Raw genomic sequence first — 27,920 nt, 5'->3', positions numbered from 1 at the left:
GGATATTTTCCCTACTAATGAAACAGCAAAAACTGAATCCTCCCAAAAATCAAGTAAGAACAAACAGGGAAGGGAAAAAAACAGTATGACTTGGAAAAAAACAATAAAATTGACTGCAACCAACTCCACCCTCTTCATAATCAGTCTCAGAGGAAAGAGCAAGACTTTATTCTTGTCGTGTTGCACACTATCAGAATTTCTCCACACATAAATACCTCTTCCCCCTGATTTTTTTGTTAGAAGGATGCAAAACCCTTCTCAACAGAGCACCAGCGTGGGCAGGAGGACAGTCCCTCCAAAAGGGACAACCACTTTGGGGCACAGATTTTATCCAGCTCTGTTCAAAGCCACAGACAAGTGGACAAAAATCCATTTTAGTTATTTCAGGTGGATTTTATGGACCATGGTAAAACCCAGTTCAATGCTGTCCCCGTCTTCCTTGCTAAAGTAAGTCCAGGATTACAGCGATCATTCCAACTCCAGTGAAATGAGCTGGGATAAAGCTGACAGACCAGTTTCCAGTCTGAATGCTGGTCTCAGTACTGAATCAATCTTGGTGGTGCTATTCTGGCAGTTTGGCCCTGGCTCTGAAAAATCTCCTCTGGGGCTGAAAAAAACCCCCCCAAAACCACCCCAACAACCTTTTTTCATTTTTAAAGAAGTAAAGCAAGATTTGTTGTGAAGAGTAAAATCATAGAATCACAGGTGGTTTGGGTTGGAAGGGACCTCAAAACCGTCTTGCTCCACCCCTGTGCCATGGGCAGGGACACCTTCCACTACCCCAGGTTGCTCCAAGCCCCATCCAGCCTGGTCTTTCCCCTCCTGCTCACAGTGGGGGGAAGATCCATTCCTCCCAAAAGTATGCTTTACACTGTAACTGGTATTCAGGATGCTGAAAAGTAAGACTGATTTTTAATAGCACTCATCATAAATTGCAGCTACCCAAACTCACTTTCAGAATAAACCACAATCAGGGAAAACAACTTGGAAGTTCCCACCATCAAATCTTTTCTGACCTTTTCTGCGCTACTGAAATCCCAACTGTGGCTCCCCTCTCCTTTTACACCCACAAGTAACAACCACCACCCCAGGAGCTGCCACGCAGAGCCACGGCCCTCATGGAGACCTGACCTGCTCTTCTCTTCCAAAAGGAGATGAAATTAAGCTGTCCTTGCCCATAGCCACAGCACACCTGCAATGCAGCGGGGCTGTGCACCAGAGTCGGTGTTAATCCCTAAATCCTGCTGGCTCAGAGTTACCCACATCCTGCAGACACCCCAGGCTCCATCTCCTGCTGACTCACGGGCAGTTCTCACCCTTGTATTACTTTTCTGGAGTTATTTGGCCTCAGACCTGCTCCCCAGCTGGGCCATCAGGCTGCCAAAAACAGGGCACGGGACAGACACAAGTCACGTCGCTGAACCTACAAGCCCCACGCTTGTTTTAGCAGCTTGAGGAGTAGCTGCTTCACACCTTGCAATCACCCACCCCACTAACACCCCTCAGATCTAGCTGTGGCTTCAATTATAGAATATTCTGAGCTGGAAGGGACCCACAACCATCACTGAGCCCAACTCTTCAGTGAATGGTCCATACAAGGACCAAACCCCTGTTATCAGCACCATGCTCTGACCAGCTGAGCCAATCTCAGGGTGATTCTTTAAAATATGAAGTTAAAAAGAGGAGGGGATCCAAGTCCTGCTCTGAATTGTCACCAAGCTACTGCCAGGACCTCAAACAGATCTCTGAACTTGCATTGTTTTCCAAAGGGATACAACTGTGTTGGAGTTTGAGGGTCTGAAGGAAAGGTAAGTGTGAGGTACTGAAAAAGATTCAAGAGACACTGAAATTGAAGAGAAGTTACTCCTGTCCCCACAGAATGGGTCAGGGTGAAAGGGACCTCACCAGGTCATCTGATGCAGCAGGGTCATCCCAGAGCATATGGCACAGGATTGTGTCCAGACAGTTCTTCAATAGCTCCAGTGAGGGAGACTCCACAACTTCTCCATTCAAATGTTATTTACCTACAGCACTCTTTAATATCCAAGACAGCACCTTCATCTCAAAACCACCTCAGGATTTTATGCATACTTCCTATTGTTTCTACAGTTTGCTGTACAGCTCCTGCAAAAATTTCCTTCCAAATAAAAGCCATCCATCCTTAGACATCATTAAAACAAGGTCACAAAGAAAACAGTACCGAGAGGCAGCACTTTGGAAGTTATCCCACATTTTCAATCCTGCCCCTTCCAGCAGGCAGCTGCTATGAAATGCTGCTGCTGTTTGACCAAGTGTGTGACACTCTGTGGTGTTCTCAGGCCACGGCTCTGCGGGGAGCAGCGATTCTCCCCTGCAGGAGCTCCGGCACCGGTGTCCCCAGCTTTCAACACACATAAGCACATGCCTTCCTTCAAGGCAGCTGCTGGGCAAGGCTGCAGTGGGGAAAAATCATCTTCTGATAGGTCATCTCAGGATTTTGCAGATCCATGAAGCTCAAAAGGCTATTTTACATATATATATATTCTGAAAGTTGGGTAATATTCTTCCTATTCCTTGTCTTACCAATGAGTGATTTACCAAGATATAAATATCGATCTAGTATCGATATCCAACTGAGATGGACAAAGACTCTCTAACAGTTTAGAGTTAGAAAGTGAATGTTTTATTGGCGCCAGGCACTGCGTGGAACAGCTTCCTAATGCGCAGTGTCCAGCTATGAACGGTTACAGAGTTCATTTATCCACAAAAGTGATGAATATCCAAAATACAAATACATATTTATAACAGTGACCCCTCCCATTCTCCGCTTCGTATGGAAATGAGCTGTAATGTCATTAAGCATGCCTAGTGCGTGCTCTGAATTGAGTCGCTGGGCTCGAATTGGGTCGGTGGTCCCAGATCGATGAAGTAAGCTCATCTCCCTCATTTTGACCTTTTTTGCCTTTCTGAACTTCAACAATCCTAATTACTTTAGTGACCTCCAAATTTCCTCTTGCGTGACTTTTGAATAGGTTCCCACAGAGGGAGGAAATTGGTAATTGTCCTTGTTCCCTACACCAACTTATCAATGTTTCTGTTCTCCGTTCTAAGCACAGCTAAACAAACATACAAATGACAGATCATCAATTATTTAGTCATCAATTACTAACATCTTAAAAACTGTTTCAAATCTAGCTCTCTTAAGTATTTTAATTAACTCTAGCCGAACTCAAATTCTTTCTTACTCTAACTAATTTCAACACAGCTAGCCTATAACTAAAATCTTTATGTTTCTTTTAAATCTATGTTTCATGAGAAAGATTAATCTGGTCAATGAGGACAAAATTATGAAGAAACTGGTAAATTATATTAGTAGCAAAAGATGAAGATGCTTACAGTTGCTGCATTAAAAGGACAGAGGGATATGGAAATATTACTTGAGAATACTTCCTGCAGAATGAACTTTATTTTTAATGATGTACCCCAAAAATACTTTGCTAACAAAGCAAATGCCACTAAATGCCATGGCCAGTTTGGGCTCTGAGTTAGCTGTAGTGAGGCTGATCACCCCCAGTACTGTAATCCCATTTAAACACAGATCTTTGACAGCACTGGTCTAAATCTGCTTGGAAGGAACTGGGGCTTTACAACGAGAAATTACTCTGAGTCATGGAAGGCAAAAATTGCAGAATGCCACTTCCCAGAAAAAAATCTATCCTGGTGCCACATTGCTGCCTCTTTGGGCAAGGGCAGGAGGAGGTGTAAAGGGGGTGGGTGTATATATATGTGTGTGTGTATATATAAAGATTATTTCTTTAGAAGGTATTGCTGTTGTGCCAATCAAGAAAAGTGCAGAATATTTAATTTTGAAAAGTTTTGCAGAGTAAGAATTTTGCATTTCATGCCCATGGAATTCATCAGCTCTGGCTAAGGACAGAGTGAAGACCCATGGTAGTTACAGTAGTTATGGCAGTTTCATTAATGACAGTTTTAAGTCATAATCAAAGTACGAAATTTGTTTTTTGCAGTTGGAATCAAACCAAAGTATTAATACTAAGGATGTTACCTGGGAACTCAAAGTAAAGCCACAACTATAAAAACCCATCAGCAAATACGTTTCAATGAACTCCCAACGTAACCAGTCTTCTTGTCAAACCCACTATCTACCACTGAATTAAAATACTCAATGATCTGGCCCTGGAGCAAATGTTTGGAGAAATACAGGGGAACACATTAATTCAGTTCTCCATATCAGATTATTAATAGGTGACAAACCAGGAACTCATTATGGCAGTGAAACAAGTTTAGGAAGAGATAATCACATTAGCTGAATACTCAAGGATAAAAGCTGGATCAGATTGGCTGGGCAGGATCTCAGACACCCAGAGCAAAGAAATACCTCCTGTTGGAGCCTTCATCCCAGTCAAGATGTTCCAGAGCACATCCAACAACTGCACATCCCATCCTCTGGATGGGAAAATGCCAGAGGTTACTGTGCCTTTGCCACCTGCACTACAACACTGAAAGCTGAGAAATAACTTGAAATGCATAATTCTGTCATGTAGATTAACTCAGTAATTTCTTGTCCCAGCTGCCTGTAACTCCCTGAATTTGGTTGTGGAACGTTTGAGAGAACTGATTCAAGAGAAGCCAGAAAAAGAAATGAACTATTTAAGTATGGAACCAGGTATTTGTTTGGAACCAGCTATTGCCAGGACAGCAAATGCAACAGTCTGAAAAGTCCTATAAGCCAAGTGATGGAAAAGAAGAAAAAGCTGGCATTTCTGAAGATATTTTAATTTGCAGCACTGACTTAATCCCCCAACAAGAATCTTCATTTAAGTGCAGACACAGTTTTGATCAATCTAAAGATGATCTTTCTGGGTTTTGCCCCCCTTTGATCTGTGTTTAACTATATTAAAACCAAGCACAACTCCAGACCTCCTCTGTTTATAAGGTATCACTGCAATTATCTGACGAGAATTTTCTGGGATGATCCGTAACTCTCCTTACAACGGCAACTTCGTGGAGCCAAAATAACAGAACGAGAAACAGAAATAACAGAACAGGAAGGAGAAAAACGGCACAAAAAGGGCGATTTTACTACGGGAAGTTGGGACTTGCCACCTCAAATTAGTGGGAGCCATGAAGTGGCATTAGTGACAAGGGGATACAGTAATTGGGGTTGATTTCCTGGCGCTGAGCCGAGCGCTCCGGAGAGTTAATTATAGCTCTGGAGGGAGCGCGGCCACTTCCCGGTGACGCAGGGACACCACGGAGCAGCGGCCTCCAGGAATTATGTGAGAGAGGCAGCAGAACTTTCCTGCTCGGCCCATTACAGGAAACCCACACAGAAATTCAGAGTTAAAAGTGACAGGAGGGAGGAGAATACTCAATCTGTCAGGAAATAAAAAAGGGTCATCATTTCACCCATTAAAACAAGTCACTTGTAGCCCAAATTCAACAAGATTCTTATCACTAAGCCTTGATTTTAACCAGTAGTATTTAATTAATTTGGCAGAGCTACACAATGCCTTCCTGAGCGATATCCAGCTCCCCTCTTGGGTTCCTTCTGTAATCATTTCCTTTGATTAACTTCACTGTATTTACTCAAATTAACCCGTGTATTTCATACATGTTGCAACAAATTAGAAGAGAAGAATTAAAAAGCAGCCTGCCAACTTAAAAACTGGGCAAGTGGAACTTTTTGAATTAAAGCAGACAGAGTTATTAGCTGATTATTATATGGAGAATGTTCAGAAGAAAGAACATGCCCTTTCCATTTTCATTTTGTATTACTAGTGATTACATGATATATCTTAAATTATAATTTGAGGTAAAACTATGATTAAAAATAATTTAAATATTGCACAAGTTAATTGCTCTGGAATTTCTTCATCTTTGTTCCTGCTCTTTGATTCAAAGATTCTGTGTGCAGGGTATCTGCTCCGAGAGTCTCACCTGAGGTGGGGGGCCAGGACCCTCAAGCACTTCCCTTTGTGGTCTTTACCACAACAGAGGACAAGGGGACACCATCAGGTACCACTTTTTCGTCTCCCACATCTCCTGCAAAGTATTGCACAGCTACATGGCAGTTCCCCCTTCCCACAAAACCCTTCAGAATTAAAAAGGAAAAACAGAATAAAGGAAATGACCAACTCTCTCCCAGCCATCAAAACTGGGTGAAGTACAAGGAAGGAGAGGTGGAAGCCAATGCCTGCTTGGTCACTGCCACAAATCAAATGGGTTTAAAACCACAAATCCTTGTGTTTTCGGGATTAGACTGACTTTCTGAAAGAGTCCAAAAAAAGTCTTCATAACTTAAGTTGTAATTCAGGAGAAGATGTTCACCTTAAAGCCATAATCTCTCTTTGCACTGCAAGTGGAAAAGCTTTTACAATGGAAACCACCTCAGGGGATCAGAGTTAAACCCTTTGTGCAGGGCATGGACAGCTCTTGTCTAATTCCACAGTATCACTCCAGCAAAGGGATCCTGACCCAAATCCTCAGGAAATTCAGATCCTCAACCCAGACCTCTTGTCAGGTAATTTCCTTCATTGTGGGATGTGTTGTGTGGGAGCAACCATTCCCAGCTAAAACTTTATCAGAACATCTTCCCATGAAAAGCCATTTTGGTCAACTGGAACTTCAAGACAGCTCTTTTATGAGAACCTTTCCCAAATACCTCTGCTCGGGGAATACTGCACTTCCAGCTTGGAGGACAGTAACAGGCTTACACATGATAAGATGGAGCCAACCCAGAATAAGGCAGTTGGTGAAATTCAAGAGTCCTGTTAGGACCTGCTCATTTCAGTCGATGAGAAAAGCAAGAACTTCAGGCAACTTTGTGCAGTTGGGGTCAAATTAGGGGAAAGGAGAAGCTGTGAGCTTTGCTGAGCTTTTCAATGCAACCACAGAGAATTGGTCTCCTCAGTTGAAAAAAAGGAGGATTAAAGACAGTGACTATGCCCTCGTGCAAGGGGAGAAACCTTCACAGCTCAGGAACTCTACTGAAAGTACTTCTGTTCAATTTTTATAGGCAGTTTTATCCTGCAGGATCTGGCTCTTGAGAAATACATTACACAAGCACGTGCGAATAATCCCACGTAGGGATTACTGATCGCTTTGCCAGTCTTTAAATAAATACCTGACTTTTAAGCACAAACAGATATAAAAATCCACAAGCAAGGGGCTAAGAGTACATGGGCAGTGCAGGGTGAGACCATCTCCTGTAGCAGCACTGCAGCTGGATCTGTTTAAACCAGCACAGAGGTTCTACCCAGAGGTTTGTTTTTCCAGTTTTTCCTCTACTGTGCATTTCTACTTTGCTACTTTACATGGATTTAAGAGAACCAGCCAGAATAAGTACAAGCTGGAGTATATAAACTAACTTCTTGTATAAATAAGCCACCAAAATTATTCAGAACTACCAACCTGACAAAAACAATACTAAAACTTTAACCATCTCCATGGAAAGAAAACACCATCATTAATCTTGCCAACAACAAAAAAAAAAAAGCCTAAGCTGTTAAATCTCTGGTAAGAGACAAAGCCGTAAGAGACTCATGATGATACAGATCTGATTAGTTGGAATCACTGAAGAGTTGAGGAAAGAGATGGTCAAATAAAGAGAGGCCAGGCCAGAAGGAAGTGCTCCACTTCCCTGAGAAGCAGACTTTCTGTGTCTGATTGGTTCTCAGAACTCTCCTCAGCCTCACTCACCATTCTTAAGAGAGAAGGTATTACCTTGTCCTGCAAGCCACAGAGAATCCCACGTCCTTGGAAATCTCTGCTTGGAACTGGCTGGTTTAAACAGCACTCAGTGCTGTGGCTTGACCGATGCTGTACAGAGCTCCAGTCTTTGCCAGGGTAAGGGTTAATTACTACTGATGGTCAGCAAATAAAAATAAAGTTTTATCCTACAGGCATTTGCAATCCTTATTTGCAATGACAGTGCTTCTTGCAGAGAGGTTCTTAGAAAGTCCTCTTTGACCCTTCCTTCTCCTCAGCAACAGAGGAAGGGCGAAACAAAAGGCATCTCAACAGAAGTTGGACTGAGAGCTCCTACCTGGTTCTCACAGTGCCAGATGCCAGAACTAAACATGTGGGACTGTAGCTTATAATAATTCTAACAGGACAGTAAACACAGACAATAAACTTTCAACATAATACAAAACTTGTGCTGCCATCCCTGGCAGAATTTCCCTGGCACAGAAATGTCCTGGATGTGAACTCTTCCCCACAGAACGTTCCCTATCGATCCCGCTGCCATCTCATCCCCCTGCTCAATAATCAGGAAACTCCAGCTCCTGCTAAACATTTCTCCTTCACAGGAAAGTTTTTTTGGGAATTCCAGCCTCTGGCTTGGTTTCTTGTATTGCCAGGTCCAGCCTAAGGACCAGAATAAACACAGAATATTCAGAGAGTGTTCAGTAGTCTCAGGAGAAGAGTTTGTTTTCAAAGTCCAAACAAGACTTTCACGATACAGATTCAGTGACTTCTTCCTCCAAAAGGAGTCAAGGGATATGGGGCAGACAGCATTTTACTGGCATCACTGAGGACAGGTTTGAAACAAATCAAGGTAAGTGGGCAAGAATCTACCATCAGCCTTTAATATAAAAACTTAAGCAGTAAATTCAAAGTAAGCAACAAAATAGCAAATTCTGTACAACAAAATACCAAATGTATACAACTAGGAAGTTTCCTCAAAATAATTAAGATGCTTTCCACAATGAAAAGGATTTAATATTTTTTGTAAATTCCACGTTTTATAGATTATCAACCCCAAGAATTTAATTTTGAAGAAAGTAACTGATATTGTGTGGAGAACGACCTGGTTTTTACTATTCTCATCAACTTACCACAAACCACCTCCTGATTAGCTCATGCATAAGAAACACAATAGAAGGGTGCAGCTGAAATTTCAACAGCCTCAAGATTTACTGATGGCAAGACCACAGGTTTCCAACAATCTGTTCTATCTGGAAAGTGTCTATCTACAAAGCATTTTAGTGTTTATCTAGAAAGCATTTTACAAATATTACAGCAATACCTACTGCTCTCTTCTCCTTCACACAGACTCACTATGTCATGTTGTATATAAAAATTTGGCATTTACCCCCCACTTCAGCAGAACACACAACACTCCACAAGAGTTACTGAGGAAAGTCAAGCTACTCATACAGAAAAATGTAGTTTTGTTAGGGTTAGGGTTTTACACTGAACAGAAATACAAAAAAGGGAAATAATCGAAAAATATACATTTTTTTCAAAAGAAAACATTGAAGTTTTAGATTGTTCGACCTTTCTCAGTGTTCCCTCATGGGGAGCAGTCCGTGTTGTACTACACCTAATTTAATTTTCTGTTTCTTCCTTTCTGCTCTTAAATACTAAAGAAACACAAAAAAGCATCATAGGGCACATGTACCATTGCTGAAGTAGCATGACACACCTGCCCCAGTTAAAACAACCCCTGTTCTTTAGAATTCTGAGAAACTATTTAGGATATTTTTAGAGTATTGATAAGTGAATAATCTTTGGGTGAAAGAATTTCAATTAAGGAGCAATTGTTTTCCTTTCTGGGAATTTGCTGGTACCAGTCTAGGAACTCCACCCAGGAGCTTTGGGAGTTGTCTTTTCTTACTTAGTCATCCAGCTTTGGAAAGTCTCCAACCAAAGATCCCAACCTGAAAGACCCTGGTTTTAAAAAGATACATTTCATTATATTTGTCTGCTAAGCACCTTTTTTTCTTTTTTAAATCCACCCACAGATATTAAGAAAAGCCACTAGAACTCTCAGAAATAGCTCTGCTTCAAAGATTTAAATACCTTTCTCTTATTTTGGCTCCAGAATGTTCAGCTCATAAAGTGACTGCACTGGAGACCAAACACCAAAGTTCTTTTCACTCAAACTTTTATTAAACAAACACCATTCTGCTGCTGGCACCACAGTGGTTGCAGATCACTGTATAAAATCCCTACTACAAACACAGGATTTGTTCCTAAACAACAAGGGGGGGAAAGGGGAGCAGCAGCAGAGTAGCTACAAATCTATCTCCTTGCCATTTGGAACCCAGATTTCACTGACATTTCAAGACAATCTTTTCGTTTTTATCTGTCAACACAGGAGAAAGTGTGCAAATTTTACTAACAGACACTTCAATGTTGTGTCCAAGGGTCTTAAATAATTGAATTAAAACCCAGGATGGTTTAAGCACAACATATCTACCAGTTATCCCTTCATTATCTTCTGCAGTCAACAAATGCAGCTGTTGAATGTTCTGAACTTTAATTCCAACATTAGATTCTGGTTCCTGGCACAAATTTTAAATGATTGAACAATATTAAAGCATGGAACACACTAGGCTTTATGTAATATATAAATTATAAGATATCTAACAACAGGCAAATCTTTCCATAGGACTGGGTTATTGGAATACTAATTACCAATTTTCCTACTCTGAGAGCAAGAAAAAAATCAGTACCCTGGTAAAATTAAATTATTCATTTCAATAAAAAAATACTTTATTTCTTAACAGCAGAGATTTGGCAATAAGATTTTATATAACATCATTTACACCTGATTGTATTTCACTTCCAATTTTTTTAATACTGCAAGGTACAAAGCAAAGACTTATGAAAGGGACATGCAGCCAATGCCAAAGTTTCAATTACAGCCTTTCCTATTTGGCAGCAGCAAGTCAGGACTTGTGAGCCTCGTTCTCTTCCTTCAGATCATTGCTGAGGGAAGAAAGAAACCTGGAGATGCTGCTGGCACTTAAATATCTGCTTATCCTTAAATGCTGCAGATGATGCTGCAGATGATGCCAAGCATTTTGCACTTACTTGCATCAACAGGGGAGAATCCCGACTTTTTCACCCTCTTTTACAGAGCTGAAAATAACACAAACCATCAAAGAACTATCACTGGGAAAAGATAACTTACAAGTGTTCAAACGTGATCTTCTATTTCTTCAGGTTGCTGTCCCCATCCCCATTTTCCAGGCTCATATGTACAGGTGTAAAGCAGGCGTGTGTTTTAAAAGGTTACACTCTAAGGATTGCTTAATTTAAATAAGTGCAGAAAACAGACAACAATGCCCCCAAATCCCCCCAAATATCATTTCTCTCTCGTCTGTGTTCTGAAGCAGGAAGGTATTTAAAAAAAAGAAACACAGTGTGCCTCAGAACTTCATGTGTGATCATTGCAGTAATAAGGGGGACTTTCAGAAAAGTTATCCACATTTTTCATCCAAGGTTTGTCACTGGATAATCCCTATTTTAAGGTCACAAAAATGAGTGTGTTATCAGATTTATCAAAATCCTCATACCCACCAAAAGCTGTTTCTGAATAGCAGTCCAACAATATGCACTCTGCCAACAAATCTATCTCCCCAAAATACTGCTAATATTTCAAAAGCTCCCAGACAAAACATGTTGTCTCTTTCATCTTTTATTTTAAAAAAATATATATAAAAGTATGCAGAAATCTTTTTTTCCTTGCTCCATAATTACACTGATTTGGAAAACAGAACAGCAATATTTAATTTTGGACCAGCAATAGGTTTTAAGAGTCAGTACCCCATAAGACATGCCATCTACCCTTACATATTTTACCCAGTTACTGCTCACATAAAAAATTCCTTATCAGTTGCTATTTTCTAAGACTTATTTATATGTATTCACACATCTAAAAATGTGCTAACACTATTGTTGGGACAGAATTCAGTGGAAAAGCCTGTCCATTGGAGGGACTCTGTTGCCCACTTGCTTTAAGACACTATCACCAGTTTCATCTCTGAGTAGAGCTACTTTTAATGTGTGTACATACACATAAATATATATATGCAAATACATACACAGAGAACATCCGAGTGCCTTTTTGCCAGCTCACAGTTGGAGAATTCCAACAGAAATTTAAGGGAACAACATGAATTCACAGATTACTTTCTTTAATAAGTAATCCTGAAGGCTGGCTTTTGGTTTTTTTAGAGCAAGTTATCACTTCTGGGAGATCTGCAAGCAGCATCCTCCACAGCAGATGGGGTGAGGGTAAAAGCCTGTGGAGATGCAGCTGAGCATCCAACGGCGCGGCGCTCACACCCTGCACCCCTCACACCTGGTGCTGACCCAGGACAAAGGGCTCTAGCACTAGAGAGCCACTATTTTAAGTGTAAAGACACTCATTTTTTGGCAAACACTGATCAGTAGAGCTTGTCTTTATGTGGCACCATCCATGGGGAAGAAGCCCTCCCGCACTAATCTCGCTAATCTCCGGAGCAGGGGGAATCGCTATTAAAAATGCTACTTAGACAGACAGGCTTCTCTGCAAGTCTGCTACACAGGCTCATCAAACTCATTAAACCCAGCTTTAAATCCCAGGCTTGGGAGTGTAATCCCTTTAAGAAACCTGCTAGACTGGGCTGAGAGAAAAAAAATATGGTAGGCAGTGAACTGAAAGGTGCACGAGCACCGCTCACCTCGTGGTCAGCATGGGAGATGGACACCCCATCTCCTTCTGCACCACCAGGGACATGCTGCTGCCAACACTGGGCAGGGAATGATGCCCTTGGAAAGCACACAGATGTTGTGTCTTCTACCTCAGCAGCAGGAAGGATGCTGACCTGCAGCTGTGTCAACCCTTCAGCCTCTACCTGACAGAGAAATCCCTTCCCTTGCCATCTGTACTATATGAAGGTAAAAGTTCTGCTGCAGCCGGCACAGCACAAAATTGGTGACTGTCCTTCATGGAGGAAGAGGAGATGGCTGGAGTGCCACCTCCTGCTGGCAGAGGCAGCAATTGGACGGGCAAGGTGAGATCTCACACCATTCCACACTGCACAGCCTTGGAAAAATCCTCCATGAGAGCCGTAAAATGCTGTGCCACCATCGTGCCTTTGGATACCCCAATAACTGATGCTCATCTTCCATGCACATGTGTAAAGAAGCTGTACAGCTGATTTCCAGGTTTCCTCCTGCCTACAAAGCTGCTGTTGCCCATGGAGAGACTGGAAAAATCCAAATCCAGCGCTGAGGCTGTGAGGAGGCAACGAGCAACACCACAGGCATCGTATTTACAGAGAGAGAAAAGCAAAAGCTGCAACCTAAAAAGGCTGCAAGATGCAGGAGTTGTAGTTCTCAGCACAGGACAGCCCAGCAGCAGGCTGCCTTGGGGAATTCTGCTCATGGCACTGGGATGTTTTTAATCACCCCAGCCCTGAACAGACTGCAGGACTGCAAACTGCTGGGCACCTTGTGTCTTCTCAACTGACCATCAGCTGAAGGACTGCAAGAAAAAAGCTATGGCACTGAACTGCAGCCTCCTGAATCCAGTGTTTTGAGGTAAATACAACAGCATGCAACTTTAAAGTTCACCTGGAGACTGGATACAAAGCTTCCTAGTACAGTGACTAGACAAAATGTAAAATAAAATGAAATTAGAAGGTTCCCTGTGGGGTCAGAGCAGTAAAACTGATTCTGATTAAGTTGCATTACCAGATAGAAGCAGGATCTCAATAATTTACAGCCAGAGACAGGATAAGTGTCCATTAGCATTAGTGTCTATGGATGTACACTTTCTATTTTTCCACATATTTAAGGCCTCTGAGACCATGTCTGTGCCTCTGGCTTTCCCTCTTCCTGGCTCCTAACCATTGAAGTTAAACCCCTTCCCTCCAGGCAGAAGAGGAGCCTTCCTCTTTAGCATCCTCTCCACCCCCAGAGGGTGGGTAAGGAAGAAGGCAGGATTATTTGAAGTCAATCTGGACACAGTAAATGGTCTCTAATGGTGTCTAGAACACAAAACTCAGGGTAATTTGAAAAAGTTATGAGGTTGGACATGATCCAAATTCAGATGAGCACAGCACAGCAGGATGTTCTGCAGATGTGTCAGTAACTCTTAAGTTTAGCTGTCCCTGACTTTTTTTGGTTTGTGTTTAATATACCTTTCAGCACCAGCAATCTGGGGAAGGGCACACTTGAAGCCAAACCAAGAAGTACTAAAGGAAATAAAAAAATAAGCCAGATCAATCATTACAGAAACCTGGTCTCATTATATTAATTGTGTCTAAACCTCCATCAATGTGCTCTTGGCCTTTTTCCCTTGGAGAACCAATGCAGAGTGGCTGCACTCATTTTGTGCCTCCTCCACTAATGAGCAGCCTCATGCCACTTCAATGCCTCTTCCCTCCCAGGAATCATTACCTTAAGAGTTAGAACTAATTTGACAAAAATCTGTTCTGCACCATCATCCCCAGGTTCTGGAGGTTTAAAGAAACCATTGAAGGCACTTGCTGACAGGTCAGAACAGCTCTCCATTGGTCTCCAACAAAAACAGATGAGTAAGAACATCTCGGTAGAGGTTTGGACTCTTTTTTTTTTTAAATAACTGCTTTATATTCAAGGTACCTGCACTTTCCCGTGTACATTTTTGAAAGGAGTGGTACAAAGTTACTCCTCTTGCTCCCTCAAATTCCAGAGACTGAGGGATTTTTTCAGACTGTGAGTACAATGAAACAAAAAACATCATGAGAAAACAAACCAGCAAGGCCGTAGTGATGGTTGTTGTTTACTGTTTCCCCAGTTTTGGAGTGGGCAGAACATCCCAGCAGTGGTTCTCATCCCCTTGGGATGAACTGGGATCATCTCCATGTCTTCTACTCCTCCCTGGTGCTTTCAAGTGAGCGAGGAAGGAGGGTAACGAGCTGCCAGACACTTCTGCAGCTGATGAGCAGCAGCCACCCAAGAGGTGGTTGCATGATTTTGTGTATAGAAAGCTTGTAAAGCACTTTGGGAAGCTGCAGGATGAAAAGGACTATATAAACGTAAGATATTATTATTATTAAACCAGTGATCTGACAAGAAGAGACAGCTCTTCAAATCTCTACAACAGCTTGAGCTGAAGAGATCAGGGAGTCCAATTTGAAAAAATAATAATTTGAAACGAATTGGAGGATTAGAAGTGGCAGCTCTTTTGTGGATTCTCCATGGCAGGTAAATTTAGTAGGCTACTTTAATTTTGCATCGTTTTAACTCCTGGCAATGTCCTGTGCATTGAATCTGACAGAGAGACAGAGTGTTTGAAGCTGTCGTGGCTACATTTTAGTCTCCCAATTTTACAATCAGTGTTTGAATCTGCTACTACAACTCTGGGTACAGAGATCAGAGGCTTATCAAAGAGGCATCCATTTCAAAGACAAGCAGCAACTTTGACTTCATTCCTTCAATGCTTAAAATTCCTGAAAAAGCAGATGAGCATACCACAAAACAGGTCTGAAGGAAATCTCTCTATCAGCTGTAAACCTATTTCAGTATTAATTTTTTAAGGATCTATTTTGGTCTCAAGTAAAATGAGTGTGTTTAGCAGAGATAATCCTCTCAACAGGTGAGCTTAATATATGCCTTTTCCTGTGACTGACTGAAAGAACATTTTAAACTTATTGCTTTTTCAAGCATTAATTGAAGAACTACTTCAACCAGCTAGCTGATTTTGTTTAAATCTTTTTTTCAGAGTAATAATGTCTTCCCTCTGCAAACAAAGCAGCACTTCATTTCTTTATTGCTGCCCTTATTTTCCTGCATGGATGAACCAAGTGCACCATGGGCAGCAACATGCGTACTTTGCAATGCCAGGGTTTAAAGGTGCAGCACACACTGGAGTGCTGCTTTCCACACTCAACTCTTGGTTTTAAGCTGAGTTTCAGCATTCCCATGAGTGATAATAGGACTGATCAGCATCCCATCAGCATGGAAATGAATGTGGGCGATTTTCTTCCTTCTAATCTCACACACACACTGCCCGTCATCGAGACCACTGGCTGCTCACTGGAACCAAGTGCCCGGTTGATTTTGCTAGAAAGGAAGAGTGGATTGCTCCAAAGTGATTTGCAAATCTGATCCCAGTTCCTCCAGCTGAGCACTGCACAACCCAGGGAGGCTTTGAAAAGCTTGTGCAGGGAGCAGTGGATAGTTTCCCACAGAGTAATGGATAGTTTTCCATAAAGCAATGGATAGTTTCCTATAAAGAATGGGTGTACTTTCACCAGGAGCAATGGATAGAGTTTCCCAAGGAGCAAGGGATAGTGTTTCCAGATAGCCAAGTATTCAGGCATTGGAGGCGGGGTAACCTGGCTCCTGCTGAGGTAGGGCAGGTGAGTGCAGCCCCAAGCCCACCTCTGGCTTCTTGTTTTCATCAAGCGTTGCTGGTTGACCCATCCCAGTTCTTCAGCACTTCATCAGCAGGACTTAGAGGCAAAGGGGATAATCAGCAACAGGTTAATTTGTCTGATTAAGGCTTGGGAGATGTGGCACTGGGAACTCAGTACAGCACAGTCCCCAGAGCCAGCCCCAGCCAGCTTGAAAGGAGCCGCCCGCTGCTGCCAGCCAAGGAACGCATTAACGCTGCCTTTGAAAGCCATGGCCATACCAGCAGCCTTAGCAAAGCTCCACTGCAGGCGTGGACATGCCCTAAAGTGCACTGAAAGTGCTGCAGAGTTTGGCTCTTCAGCGCTCAAATCGCTTCTGACAAACAGGACTGAGAAGTCTTAACACATTCGGGCGTTTTTAAAAGCACTCCCAGCACCATCTTGCACCGAATGAAAGCTTCGGATTAAAACCAGCTTTGGAACTGCAGAATGTTTGCAGGTGCCTCTCCTCAGGGAGCAGCTCATCCGTCAGCATTCAGCCCAGTAACACAAGTTTCTTTTGCAATATTTTATTGGAAGGTCCTCGGTGCCCACACACACACACACACACACATACTCTCAGACACACTGGCGAACCTGACAAATTCTTCAAAATACTTTAAATTACTGTTATTTACCCAGTAGGAAACAAAACATACAGAAAACCACAGCAGAAGCTTTTTATGAGATGTGATGATGCTGCATCTACCTCACCAATTGCACAAACCAGATTGCTTTCATTTATGAACTGAGCATTTTTCACTGCTTTCTCTATTTCAGAGAACCACAAGAAAGCCATTTTGGGGCAGAAGCGTCCCAAGTTTGGGTCCTTTAACAGCTTCAATCCTAATGAGTAATAATCACAGAACCATAGGATGGGTTGGGTTGGAAGGGACCTTAAAGCTCATCCAGCTCCACAGGGACAAGGACACCCTCCACTATCCCAGGTTGCTCCAAGCCCCATCCAACCTGGCCTTGGACTCTTCCAGGGATGGGGAAACCACAACCCCTGTGTCCCTGGGTGGCAATAATGAATAAATTAGGTGACGTCTGCCCAGCTGGCTGCAGGCAATGTCCCAATGGCAATCCTGTGCCAGGGCATCCCCAGGACCAGCACAGAGCTCATTCCCAACTCCTCATCCTTCCGGCTGAATGCTGCCCTAGTGCTGCTGCTTCCCAAGAAAAATTTCCTTCTTAAAAAGTCAGTGTACGTTCAATAGATAAATAACCACCTCTGTACTTAAAAAGTGCAGAACTATGGCCATAAATAAGCATTAGTGCTTCAAAAATTGTGAAACCACAGCTTTATGGTTTTAAACAGAGACAAGGTGGAATCTCGAATGGTGGCAATGTATTTCAGATGAAAGCTTTCAAGCAGATGAGGAATAGTTACAGGAGTTGGAACCTGAGTAACTACAGTTGCATTAAATTATTCCATCTGCAAGTCCATTAAAAATTGTTAATGGTTTTGTATGGCTTTTATATTTATTGGGTGGGTTGATTCCTATGTGAGTCATACATATTTATTACCAGAGGCCAGATAATGGTTATTAATAAAACTTCTTTTATTTGCACACTGTCTTGATGCTGCCCTAAATATTTACAACCGGACTATAAAATAAAAAGAATCCTCAAAAATTCTAAGCAGCACCAGGGATGCATCACAACTTTGCTTTTTGTACTTTATCACTTTTTTGGGGTTTCGTTTTTTCGAAACTGGAAAAAAACCCCTCAGCCTGGTAAATCCATTCCTTTTCTCAAGTCAAAACAGCACTAATTCTTTCAAAGCTTTAAAGCACTCTTTGTGTGGGGGAAGTGAGAGGAGATCCAAAGTTAAAGCAGGCTGGGTTTTTTATAATTAAGAAAATACATATATTTCTACACATAATTATGAACAGTAACAAAAGCTCAGTATTAAAATAGGTCCACTGAATCCCTGGAATTGTGCCTGCCAACTAAAACACCTACTATGAATTTAGTAATGGGTTATGCAAACATAAATTACAAGGCCAGACATTTTAAAAGGAAAAAAAGGTGATTTATTGTCACACTGGAGACACGGCAGGATAGAAGCACAATTTCATTTTTCCATATATTCATCAACACTGCAGATGTGTTAATGCAAAAAGAATTCCAAAATAAAAATTACTCTCAACTGCTCTAATTCTCATCTGTCATTTAATTTACTTCAAAATTGTTACCAGGAAGCAGGTTTTTTTGTTTTAAGCAAGCAAAACACACTAAAAATTCCTGGAAGAAAATAGGTTTTAAGAGCATTTTACAGACATTTCTCCCCCCAAAAATCAAGACTTCATCCAAAACTGACCACAACAGAGCAGCCCTGCAGAAAATTGGGGTATTTGGGAGGGTTTTTAATAGAAAAGCTTCATACTGTCATTTGTACCTTGGGCATTTGGTTTGTGAGTATTTTTACTCCACATATAATAGTTTCTGCTTCTCTTTCAAGCAGATCCAACTGTTCACTTATCCACTATCAGAGCAGTGACAGGAATCTCTCTTAACTGGCAACTGCTGTTAAAAGAGTTATTTGTGACAACATCATAACTTTAATGAGAACAACATGTTCCTTCAATTCCACCTGAGTGACTCTGAGGTGGTCCAGCAGATGAGCTGAGGGTTACAGAATGTTTGTTCACAAAGTAGAAAAGGAAAAATACTAACTGAAGATGTTTAATTATTTCTTCGCTTGGTAAATACACATGGGAAGGAAGAGCAGGGATATTGATGCCTGGTATTTTTATAACTCTTGAAACTATTGTTCAGAGTAAATTTAGGAACTGAACTTCAGACTTGCTTGGAGAGTGATCTCCATACAAATTCCAAGTGTTCCACTTACCTTTAAAAGTACCATAAAATAGAAGGTAAGAATGGCTGGTAATTATTGGTACCACAGTGAGAAAAATCTCAGCTATTTCAGCTAAAAAAATGACAATATTTTCCCTTAAAAGCCAGTCAATGATACATCAATAAATCACGTTATATCTTAATGCACACTACATAAAGTACAACCATTCTGCAGGAGGAAGGATGACAAATGCTCTGTCAGATTGAGCTTTTTTCCTTTAGTTCTGACCTTGAAAACATTCTCCTCTTTCAGCCCTCACCCCCAACCTTCCCCTGCCCCGCTGCCTGCCCTGGCCACTTTCCAACTGGGTCAGCCCTGCGAGGTTCAAGCAAAGGCAAGAACAACCAGGGAAAAACAAACTGTTTGCTTTGCCTTCTTTCAGTCTCAGTGACAGCAGAAACTCACTGCAGCATCAAAGGCTTAACAAGAGAGATTAACTTGTAAATATTTGCTTACAAGTGTGTCCCTTTGTAAACCACAGTAATACCCAAAATACCCCCTTTTCTCCTTTGCTGCAATGGAAAATGCTGCACCCTTGGCATTACTGAAATCCAATACCTGCAACCAATGCTGTGAGAAGAAAAGTGAATTCTTCAGCTCTCAACCAGGAAAATGCTCAAATGAAATAAATCTACATTACTAAGAGCAAGTTGACTTCAGAGGAATTAATTTGTTCAACTGCTCTAATGAGTTCAGTTGAATCAGATGTGTCCCCCTCTTGAGTATTTTTGGAACTCTTGAATAAAGTAATTGCCTGTATATTTTCAGATTTACAAAAAGACTTCTGAGGTAAATGTGTTGTAGAAAACTGATTTAAGGATATCTTGACTTGAAAGCAAATGGAGATAGAAACAGTAACTCAAAGTGGTCCAGGTCATGTGGTTTCAGAAAAATGCTTTAAATTAAACTTCTCTGCCTAATAACATACAGCACACTCATGACTTCTGCAGGTCAGGGGAACTTTTTGCCTGGGTTTCAGACCTTTAAAAATGCTGTTTGAAAATCATGAACTCTGAAATCCTACATAGCAATAATCCCCAAAGTATGGCCTCATTTGGTAAAAGGCCTTTCTCAAGCCCTGTTATTCCCAAATAAATTGCACAGATTCTGCTGCCCACCTTCTGCTGCCACCCTGCTCTGCTGGAAGCAGCACAAGTCAAGACAATAAAGACAATTTAAAAAAAAAAAAAATTAATAAAGTTTACTGAGTGTGGTGGGAATGGTCAATGTGGTCAATGGAGGTCAGTTTTAGGAGAATCCTAGAAAAATACAACTGTGAATCATAACTGTCTTAGTGTTCTCTCACTTCCAGTAAAAAGGCAGCAAGAGATCATAATATAGAAACAGATGTCAGAAATTCTGATGGGTTTCCTGTCAACAGTGAGAACATGCTAAAGTGAAATATGTATTAAATAATCTGTCCAGGATCAGCTTAGACCTCATTTAACCCCTCTGACTCCATAAGACTGGTGTTTAGATCACATTTAAAGATACGGAGATAGATTTTTTTACTATTCTGAGAAAGTCACATAATAATAATAATATACTTCTCCATTTAGCTTTTGAAATACCAAGCCCATGTAGTACAAATTATCATAAAAATCATTTACCTGGCAAACAAACCTCTTAAGAATAAAAATATGGGAAGGTAGGACATGACAAGTAAATATTATCCTAAAGGAGAGGTATTCATCAAAGGGGGAAAGAAAAAGAGAAAAGAGGGAGGGAAAGGGAAAAAAGGAGGAAAAAGGAAAAAAAGAGGGGAAAAAGAAGGGGAAAGTGGGAAAAGGAAAAAAAAAGGGGAAAAAGAAGGGGAAGGGGAAAGTGGGAAAAGGAAAAAGGGGGGGGGGGGGGGGTGAGGAAAAAAAGAAAGCAGTAAGAGGAGTGGAACAACCCAGCTGTAGATGGCAGCAAATCAATATTCACCCCTCCGTACACAGACACTGAGAACATCAATTATCCTCAGACAGACTGTGTGTTTTCAGTAGATGTTGTTATTATTTCCACTTTGTCACACAGACTAGACCAAAGCTGACTGTGCAACGTCACTGGGAATCAACACAATTCTGAAGATCCTGCTCTCATTTCAAGAACTAATTCAAGCAGCAGAATTAATTTTCTTTTTTTACCATTAATTTGATTATCTTTTGCTGTAGAGACTGGATATTTCAGTAGAATACTCCAGAAACATTGGAGACAAAGAATTTAAGAACGTTACACTTTGAAAAACTGAGCCCTTCCATAATAACTGTCTTAATTTCCTTTAGTTCCTTATGACTTGCAATTATAATGATTTTTTTAAAAAAAAAGCTCGTGGATCTTAAAGATATGCATCACCTTGACAAGCAACATGATGAATAAAACTATTACTTGTGTACAAGAAGATTTTACAGGCATCTTTCTTTCTCTTTGGGGCACTGCAGAACGGTGATGGAGCAGGATGGGGAGCACAGGGATGGTTTGGGTGGCACTGATGGAAAACAGGTTTGGTGTAGGCAGGTAAATGTCATTTATTTGAGATCAACCAAGGGCTCAGGGTGAGCAGGCTGCTCCCTCCACCCAGTCAGTGTTTAGGTATTACTTTGTTTTCTAGCACCTTCCCATATTCCATTTTCCAGTTTGATGTTTGCGAATTTACATTTCTGTGCTTGGAGGTTCTCCCACATCCCTGCATAACTCTGCCCATCGAACCTTTAATCTGCTTTACAGGATTCAGACGGGAATTTGGGCATTTAAAGGTAATCTTGACTTTCTCAATCTCATCAATTGAATACATTTACAACCCAGAAACTGCAAAGGGCAACAACAGTGAGGAGTCACCCATCCAATTTACCATTTTACCCATCAGGATAAAAACAAGGAGCCACAGGAACAGGGCAAGCTCCTGCCTCTAAATCTGGCCTTTATGCAGGCACCTCCCATCTGCCTGATTTTCTAGAGCTCATGATCTCCCACTATAAAATTAGTTGCTTATTTCATTTCCCAAGAGCAGCTGACCCAGGCCTCCCAGGCTGGTCTTTTGTCTTGTGCTCAGTTTAATGACCCCTGGCTCAGGTGAGCCTGGTAATTAACAACCCCCACAGCTCAAATCATAGAGAAAAGCAATGGAGAGTTACAGGTTCAACAGGCTTAAAAGTGGAAGTATTAGAAAAGCTCTTCAATGGTTAAAACAGAAATGGGCAAGCAAAAAGTGGTTACTGAACTAAGAATCTGGGTAAAAACAAAAGCAAAGTTATCAACATTAGGAACTATCTACACTTTGTGCCAAAAATTATTAACCTGTGCACCTGAAATTATTTGGAGACTACAAAACCCCAACTCTGAAAGCTGGTCATTCAAAGATTCCCTTATTCACACCAGAATTGGCATATGAGGACAGAATTAGGTAAAACAAGAATTTCACAGGGGTTAAAATACCCCCAAAATATCTCAGCCGGTCACAACAGTTCAGGATTTGTCACTGTAAGAAAACAATCATCTGATGCAGGCTGGCAATTCACATGATATATTTTGAGATGCCTTCCAAGTAACAGTCATGTAAAATTGATGTTTCAAGTAATCTCCTGACCAGTCTCAGCCTTCCACAGTAGCTGCTCAGGGGGAAACAAATTGAGACTGAAAATACTCCAAAACATCTATGAGCAGCAGGTCTGACACGACCTCCTGAAAGGTGTGAGGAGGTAAAGAGTATTTTTGCAATAACAGGTTAAGAACCCTTTCTAGAAGTTTCTGCACAACCACCACTGAATTTTCTGTTCACATTAAGTTCCCAAACATGAGATACTTCTTCCCAGAGTCGTCTCCCAGTATGCCAAGACAGAAATAGTATTTTAACATTTTTAAATACCAAAAGCCCTAGGGTCATTCCTCTAAACATGAAAACTTTGTATTGCTTTTGCAGCAATTTGGTAATTTGCAAGGAAGGCAGAAATGACCCAAATAGATCTGTCACAATTTTTAAAGTAAAAAGAAACAGAAGTATCTTCAACTTTTTTAGTAATTGTTTGAATCCTTTTCTGCTGCACAGGAGATAACTTTCAAGCAGATATTACAGAAAGTCTAGAGGCAGCAATGAGTAGGAAAGTCAAGGCAATCCACACTTGTCTCCTGATTTATGGTGGGACTGGCAAGGACAGAGGAAAAGAGATGCTGGCACAGCCTAAACCAGGGCTGCACCAACAGGGATGCAGGCAGGGTGAAACACAAAATGGAAAGTACAATTCTGAAACAGATTGTTACATTTAACAATTCCATCTTTGTGGGTTTGTTTCTTTTTTTAATGCCAAGAAAGTTGTTACTTCATCGTGGAAATCTGAATTGAGCTGTACACTGGGTTATTTATCTATCTGAAGAACATTGTGCATCCAAGCTGGTTTTCTACCACAGAACTCTTTTGTTATGAAAAAGAGCACAGTGGATGCTTTAGGAACATAAATGTATCGGTTTCGAGATGCCAGTGGCTCCCTGTGCATTCCCTGTCCATCCCAAGGATGTTTCCCATTCTGGGGAGGCTTCTGGACAAAGCTGCAGTTACTCATCCTGACTTCTGATTTCCAACTGTCTCCCAAAACTGTGAAGTTTTGAGAAATGTTCATAGACCTCCTTGCTTTTTGGGAGTGCAAAAAACAACTGAAGGTGAACGCACAATGCACAAGCTTTAAATTCTGTGTGAGGAGGAAATCCAGTGCAGTTTTCCAGCAGGGATAGCTGGACACCCACATCTACCACACCAAATCCCTTGGACAGGACAGAGCTTCCACATCTGAGCTCCCTCCATGCTCCTGGGGCAAAAACTGCATCTCAAGTTGGCTACAGCTGCCCATTCCTTCAGTTCAGATACTTTCTTCTAATCCTTTGATCCCATTTTCAGCCTTTCTCTCTCAGAGAAAGAAGAAGTTGCTCTTCAGAAACAAAGCTGCAGAAGAGAACCACAGCAGAGAAGGCAGACAAAGAAAGAACCTAAAAAATCCATGCAAGCTTATAAATGAGTGTGGTTCCACAGGGGTCCCTGGACAAAAGAGGATGTAGAATCTAGCACAGACCCCAATTTCCTCAAACACTGGGGATGTTCAGAGTGTTATTTTGAATGCAGTCCCTGAATAAATAAAACCCACATATTCTAGAAGAGAATAGAGGCTACAGAATTGTATTTTGTAAACTAATATTTAAAACCTTCCCATCAAATGATTTAAATTCTGTATCCTCCTTACTGGAAGGACTAATTGTATATCATTTCCCACTCTATCTCTCTGTACAAGAGGATCTATTTGCCTCTGTACATTCCTCTCCCACTGAGTTACCAAGGTGCTCTCCCAATGCACTTTAAAAGTGTAGTGTCTTGGGGTTTTTTGTTTGTTGCTCCCCTTCTGCTCCACAAAAATAAAACTGGCTTAAAGAAATCTCCTGAAATCTGCAACATGCCATCAGATGGGAGCTGGCAGCTACAGCCACATTCTGAAGAATTTGTCATTTTCCTTATAGGAAAAAAAGGAAGGCAGCAGGAAACAAGTTAGGTTTTGTAGTATGAACTTGAGCTTCTAGCAAACAATTGCAAATGTGGCCCCAGAATTCCACGTATTTTCTGGATTCTGCACAATTTCCTATACCCTCCACATTCTTTCACTTCTCTCCTTCCACCTTGTCTTCCTAACAGTTTGCAAAGTGCATCAACTCTCCCTCTCACAGCTCCTGAACTCACTCTTCAAATTCTTTTACTCCTTTTAAAAAGCCCTGTTCCTTCAAAGCCACAGTCCCCAAATTCTACTTTTTCTTCAAAAAGAATTGATTTCTGTCTCCTCAGGGCACTGGTTAAAAAACACTGCCTCTCCCCCACGAGTCACTCCTGCTCCCACATTACCTTTCCCCTCTCTGGGTCAGCATCCCTCCCTCTGCACCCACAGGAAGCAGAGCAGCATCTGCTACTGGAGAAGCAGCAATAAAGGTTAGGAGAGCTGCCTGCTGCTTCCCTCCCAGGAAGAGGCTTGGAAGGAGCTGGTGCTGGCGTATCAGTTATCTGGAACTGGCTTTGGAACGCCACAACATTCCTGGATGAACAGATTGCTGGCAATCAGCAGGGAAAAAATACCCAAATCCACAAAACAAACAGAGGAGCCAGCCAGCCCTAAGCACTGCTCTGCTTTCAGGAGGCAACAAAGTGGGATTATCTGTGGGATTGAGGTAACTGCACATGCCTGTGCACAGACACACTGCACAAGCTCACAGGAAGAGTTTAAACACTCCCAGCTTCTCACACAAAATATTCACCTTTCCCAGCTTTGCCCATTGGTCCCTGCAAGTTTTACCCCACAGCTGCTCCATGCACATTCTCCCAGGGGAGTTTGGCTCAGCCCTGACCTTGTGTTTCCAGTGAAATCAACAGCAAAACTTAATTTGATTTTTGATGGAAAAATGAGCATCTTTGAAGTTATGCCCTTGATATAGATTTATTTAGGCAGTGAAATGTCATTTTCTACATCCAAGTGCTCAGAGAGTTTGGATTGGCAAAGGAGTTTTTTTGCAATTCTCCAGGTTTAACATTATCATATCATTTAGAGCAAGCCTGTTTCAAGGCCGCTGTTGATGCTTCCTCTAAAAACATCAATCTGTATTTCAGTATTTACAGAATGCAAAAGCTTCCTGATGAGAAAAACATCAGAGATAAGCAGGTTTAGATAAGGACCTGGCAATACATACAAAAAATTATAGAAATAAACCATTAAGAAGAAATCATCACTTCCACATGCCTAAGACTATCTACAGGAGAGACTGGGATAGCTTTTCTCCTTACCTCTGGAGTGTTTTTCTTGAACTCACGACTTTGCTCAATAAGTTTTTTCCTGGACTGCTCACTTTCATCTTGCCGGTTCGCCAATATCGTTGCTGTGGTATCGAGCTCTCTCTGTTAAGAAAAAGAAACATAAACCAAAAAAAAAAAAAAAAAAAAGGAAATACAGTCAGAGCTCTGTCACAGAAATAAAAAAAAAACAAACCCCATACATCATGTTATTGGGAATATTGAGCAGCACAGAACAAAGCACCAAGCAACCAAAACATCACCATTTTTCTCAAAACTATTCATGGCTCCACCCCAGCGTTACACAGGACAGCAGCAGTGGCACACAGGACACACCTCCTAATAAATTCCCTAATCCAGTCAAGATTACAGATACTGGACATATTCAAACCAGGTTTATTTTCACCTACCTGCTTTTTAAAGATATTGGTTTTCCCCCTTTTGAGTTATCCTGTTAAAAAATTTATTAATTCAAATATTGGTTAATCTTATACTTGAATCTAGACTGGTTATGCTTCAGTCACTCTTAATTTCCTATGACATGCTGTATATAACTCCATACTTCCAGTGCAGTGCTCTTTTCCATTTAAGTCTTGCCTTATTTGAATACAAAATTATCTTTTCCTATTATTGGAATCTATTCCTCCAATGTTATTAGCAGCTATCTCCATTTCCTCTCCAAAACATATCTTTTTTTAAGCACCTGATGAACGCCAGAGTATCTTCCAACAGTTTCTACTGAGCTAAAGCACAGGTCCCACTGTTTCCCAGCTTCTTCCAAGTGTGTTATCCCCATCCCAGTTCCTGCACTCAGTGCTGCGCTTCCAAATGTCACTGTAACAGACTGAACGGGTCACTTATCAGTGCCTAAACCAACAATACTCAATCTTCTGTGTCAGTTTATGCCTCTGCTGCAGCATTTCCACAGAACATGAAGAAATAAAGGCAAACCCATCCATTCAGATACAGACATCGTTCCCCAAGTCACTGGGAGAACCAAGAATTCATAAAAGGAATTTGGCACTGTTTTAGCCTCTGATTAATTCAAAAGGAGAAAAACCTGGCTCTACGAAAAGTTCATGAAAAGGAAGAATGATATGCTAGAGCAAGACTACCTTCAACTCATCCCTCTGCCAGCGTGCCTCCAACCTGCCTGCAAAACTCCCAGTATTCTCCACCAGAAATTTGCCACGCTTCTGGAATTTGTTCATAACTCAACCACCTTTAAGGGACCAAAAGCACAAGCCTGGGACCTCCTGTCAGGTCTAATACCAGACCCCAAATAGGAGGTCAAGTTGCTGACTTGACAATAGATACAGACACTACTGTCTAAATACTCTGAAAAAGCCTAATTCTTCATTTTAGATATATTTTTGAATGGGTAAATCCTGGAAGGATGGACATGAGTCTTAGGTAACTCCACAGTTTGACCTCTGGAGGGAAAATAAAAAGCCTTCTGCAGTTTCCAACTCAAGAGGACCAATATTTTTTCCCCCTTTAGGTTTATTAACATAAAACTAAGATTCTTTTTTTTTCTTTTTTAATAAATATATGGACCATAGTTATACTAATCCTTAGAAACCAGCTCAATATGACAAATGGATGTGAAGCCAAGCAGCGTGCTGGATCCGGTGACCTAAATATTGTCACTGAAATGCTTAAAAATCCTTCTATATCTGACTTTGAGTAAAGAAACAGGAATATGTCCACCAGATCTTGGTTTGGAATTCTGTAACATATGTGAAATCTATTGCAGAAAAGTGGGAAATACTTAACAGTTGGATAAACCACATTTGAAATTCATCCCAGCTAAGTTTATGCAAGAAAAAAGAGCAACAGAAACCAATGTGGTTAAGCAGAACTATAAAGAGCAATATAACGGCTAAGCAGAAGGCTTTTAAAAAATATAAACAATCTGGTACGGCCAGAAACTTGGAAAACTATATTTAAAAAGGAAGCACACATTTAGAGCCAAGCAAAGAAAACACAAATCATGAAGTAAGAGGGAATTTCAGTCAAGCAAAGAACCAAGTGCTTTGGTTTCCGATAGCGAGCGCTAGCAAGGAACCTGACCTATGGAAAAGAAAGACTTTTAAAGACC

The 27,920-nt window shown here is 41.2% G+C and overlaps 1 protein-coding gene across 7 annotated transcripts in view; it reads right to left on the bottom strand.

Annotated features, from left to right (window-relative positions):
* CUX1 (cut like homeobox 1) overlaps window positions 1-27,920 on the bottom strand; it is a 269,017-nt gene that overhangs the window by 194,119 nt on the left and 46,978 nt on the right. For all 7 annotated transcript variants that reach the window (XM_042025982.1, XM_042025983.1, XM_042025985.1 and 4 more), the window contains exon 2: window positions 25,814-25,924. In XM_042025982.1, the coding sequence (XP_041881916.1) occupies window positions 25,814-25,924 (111 nt within the window). The remainder of the gene's footprint in view (window positions 1-25,813; window positions 25,925-27,920) is intronic.

Source organism: Corvus kubaryi, unplaced genomic scaffold (genome assembly GCF_017639235.1).
Source record: "Corvus kubaryi isolate FWS band 111438036 unplaced genomic scaffold, C.kubaryi_AGA036_p1.0 37284, whole genome shotgun sequence".
Lineage (NCBI taxonomy): Eukaryota > Metazoa > Chordata > Aves > Passeriformes > Corvidae > Corvus > Corvus kubaryi.
This window is presented reverse-complemented; position numbering and strand designations above follow the sequence as displayed.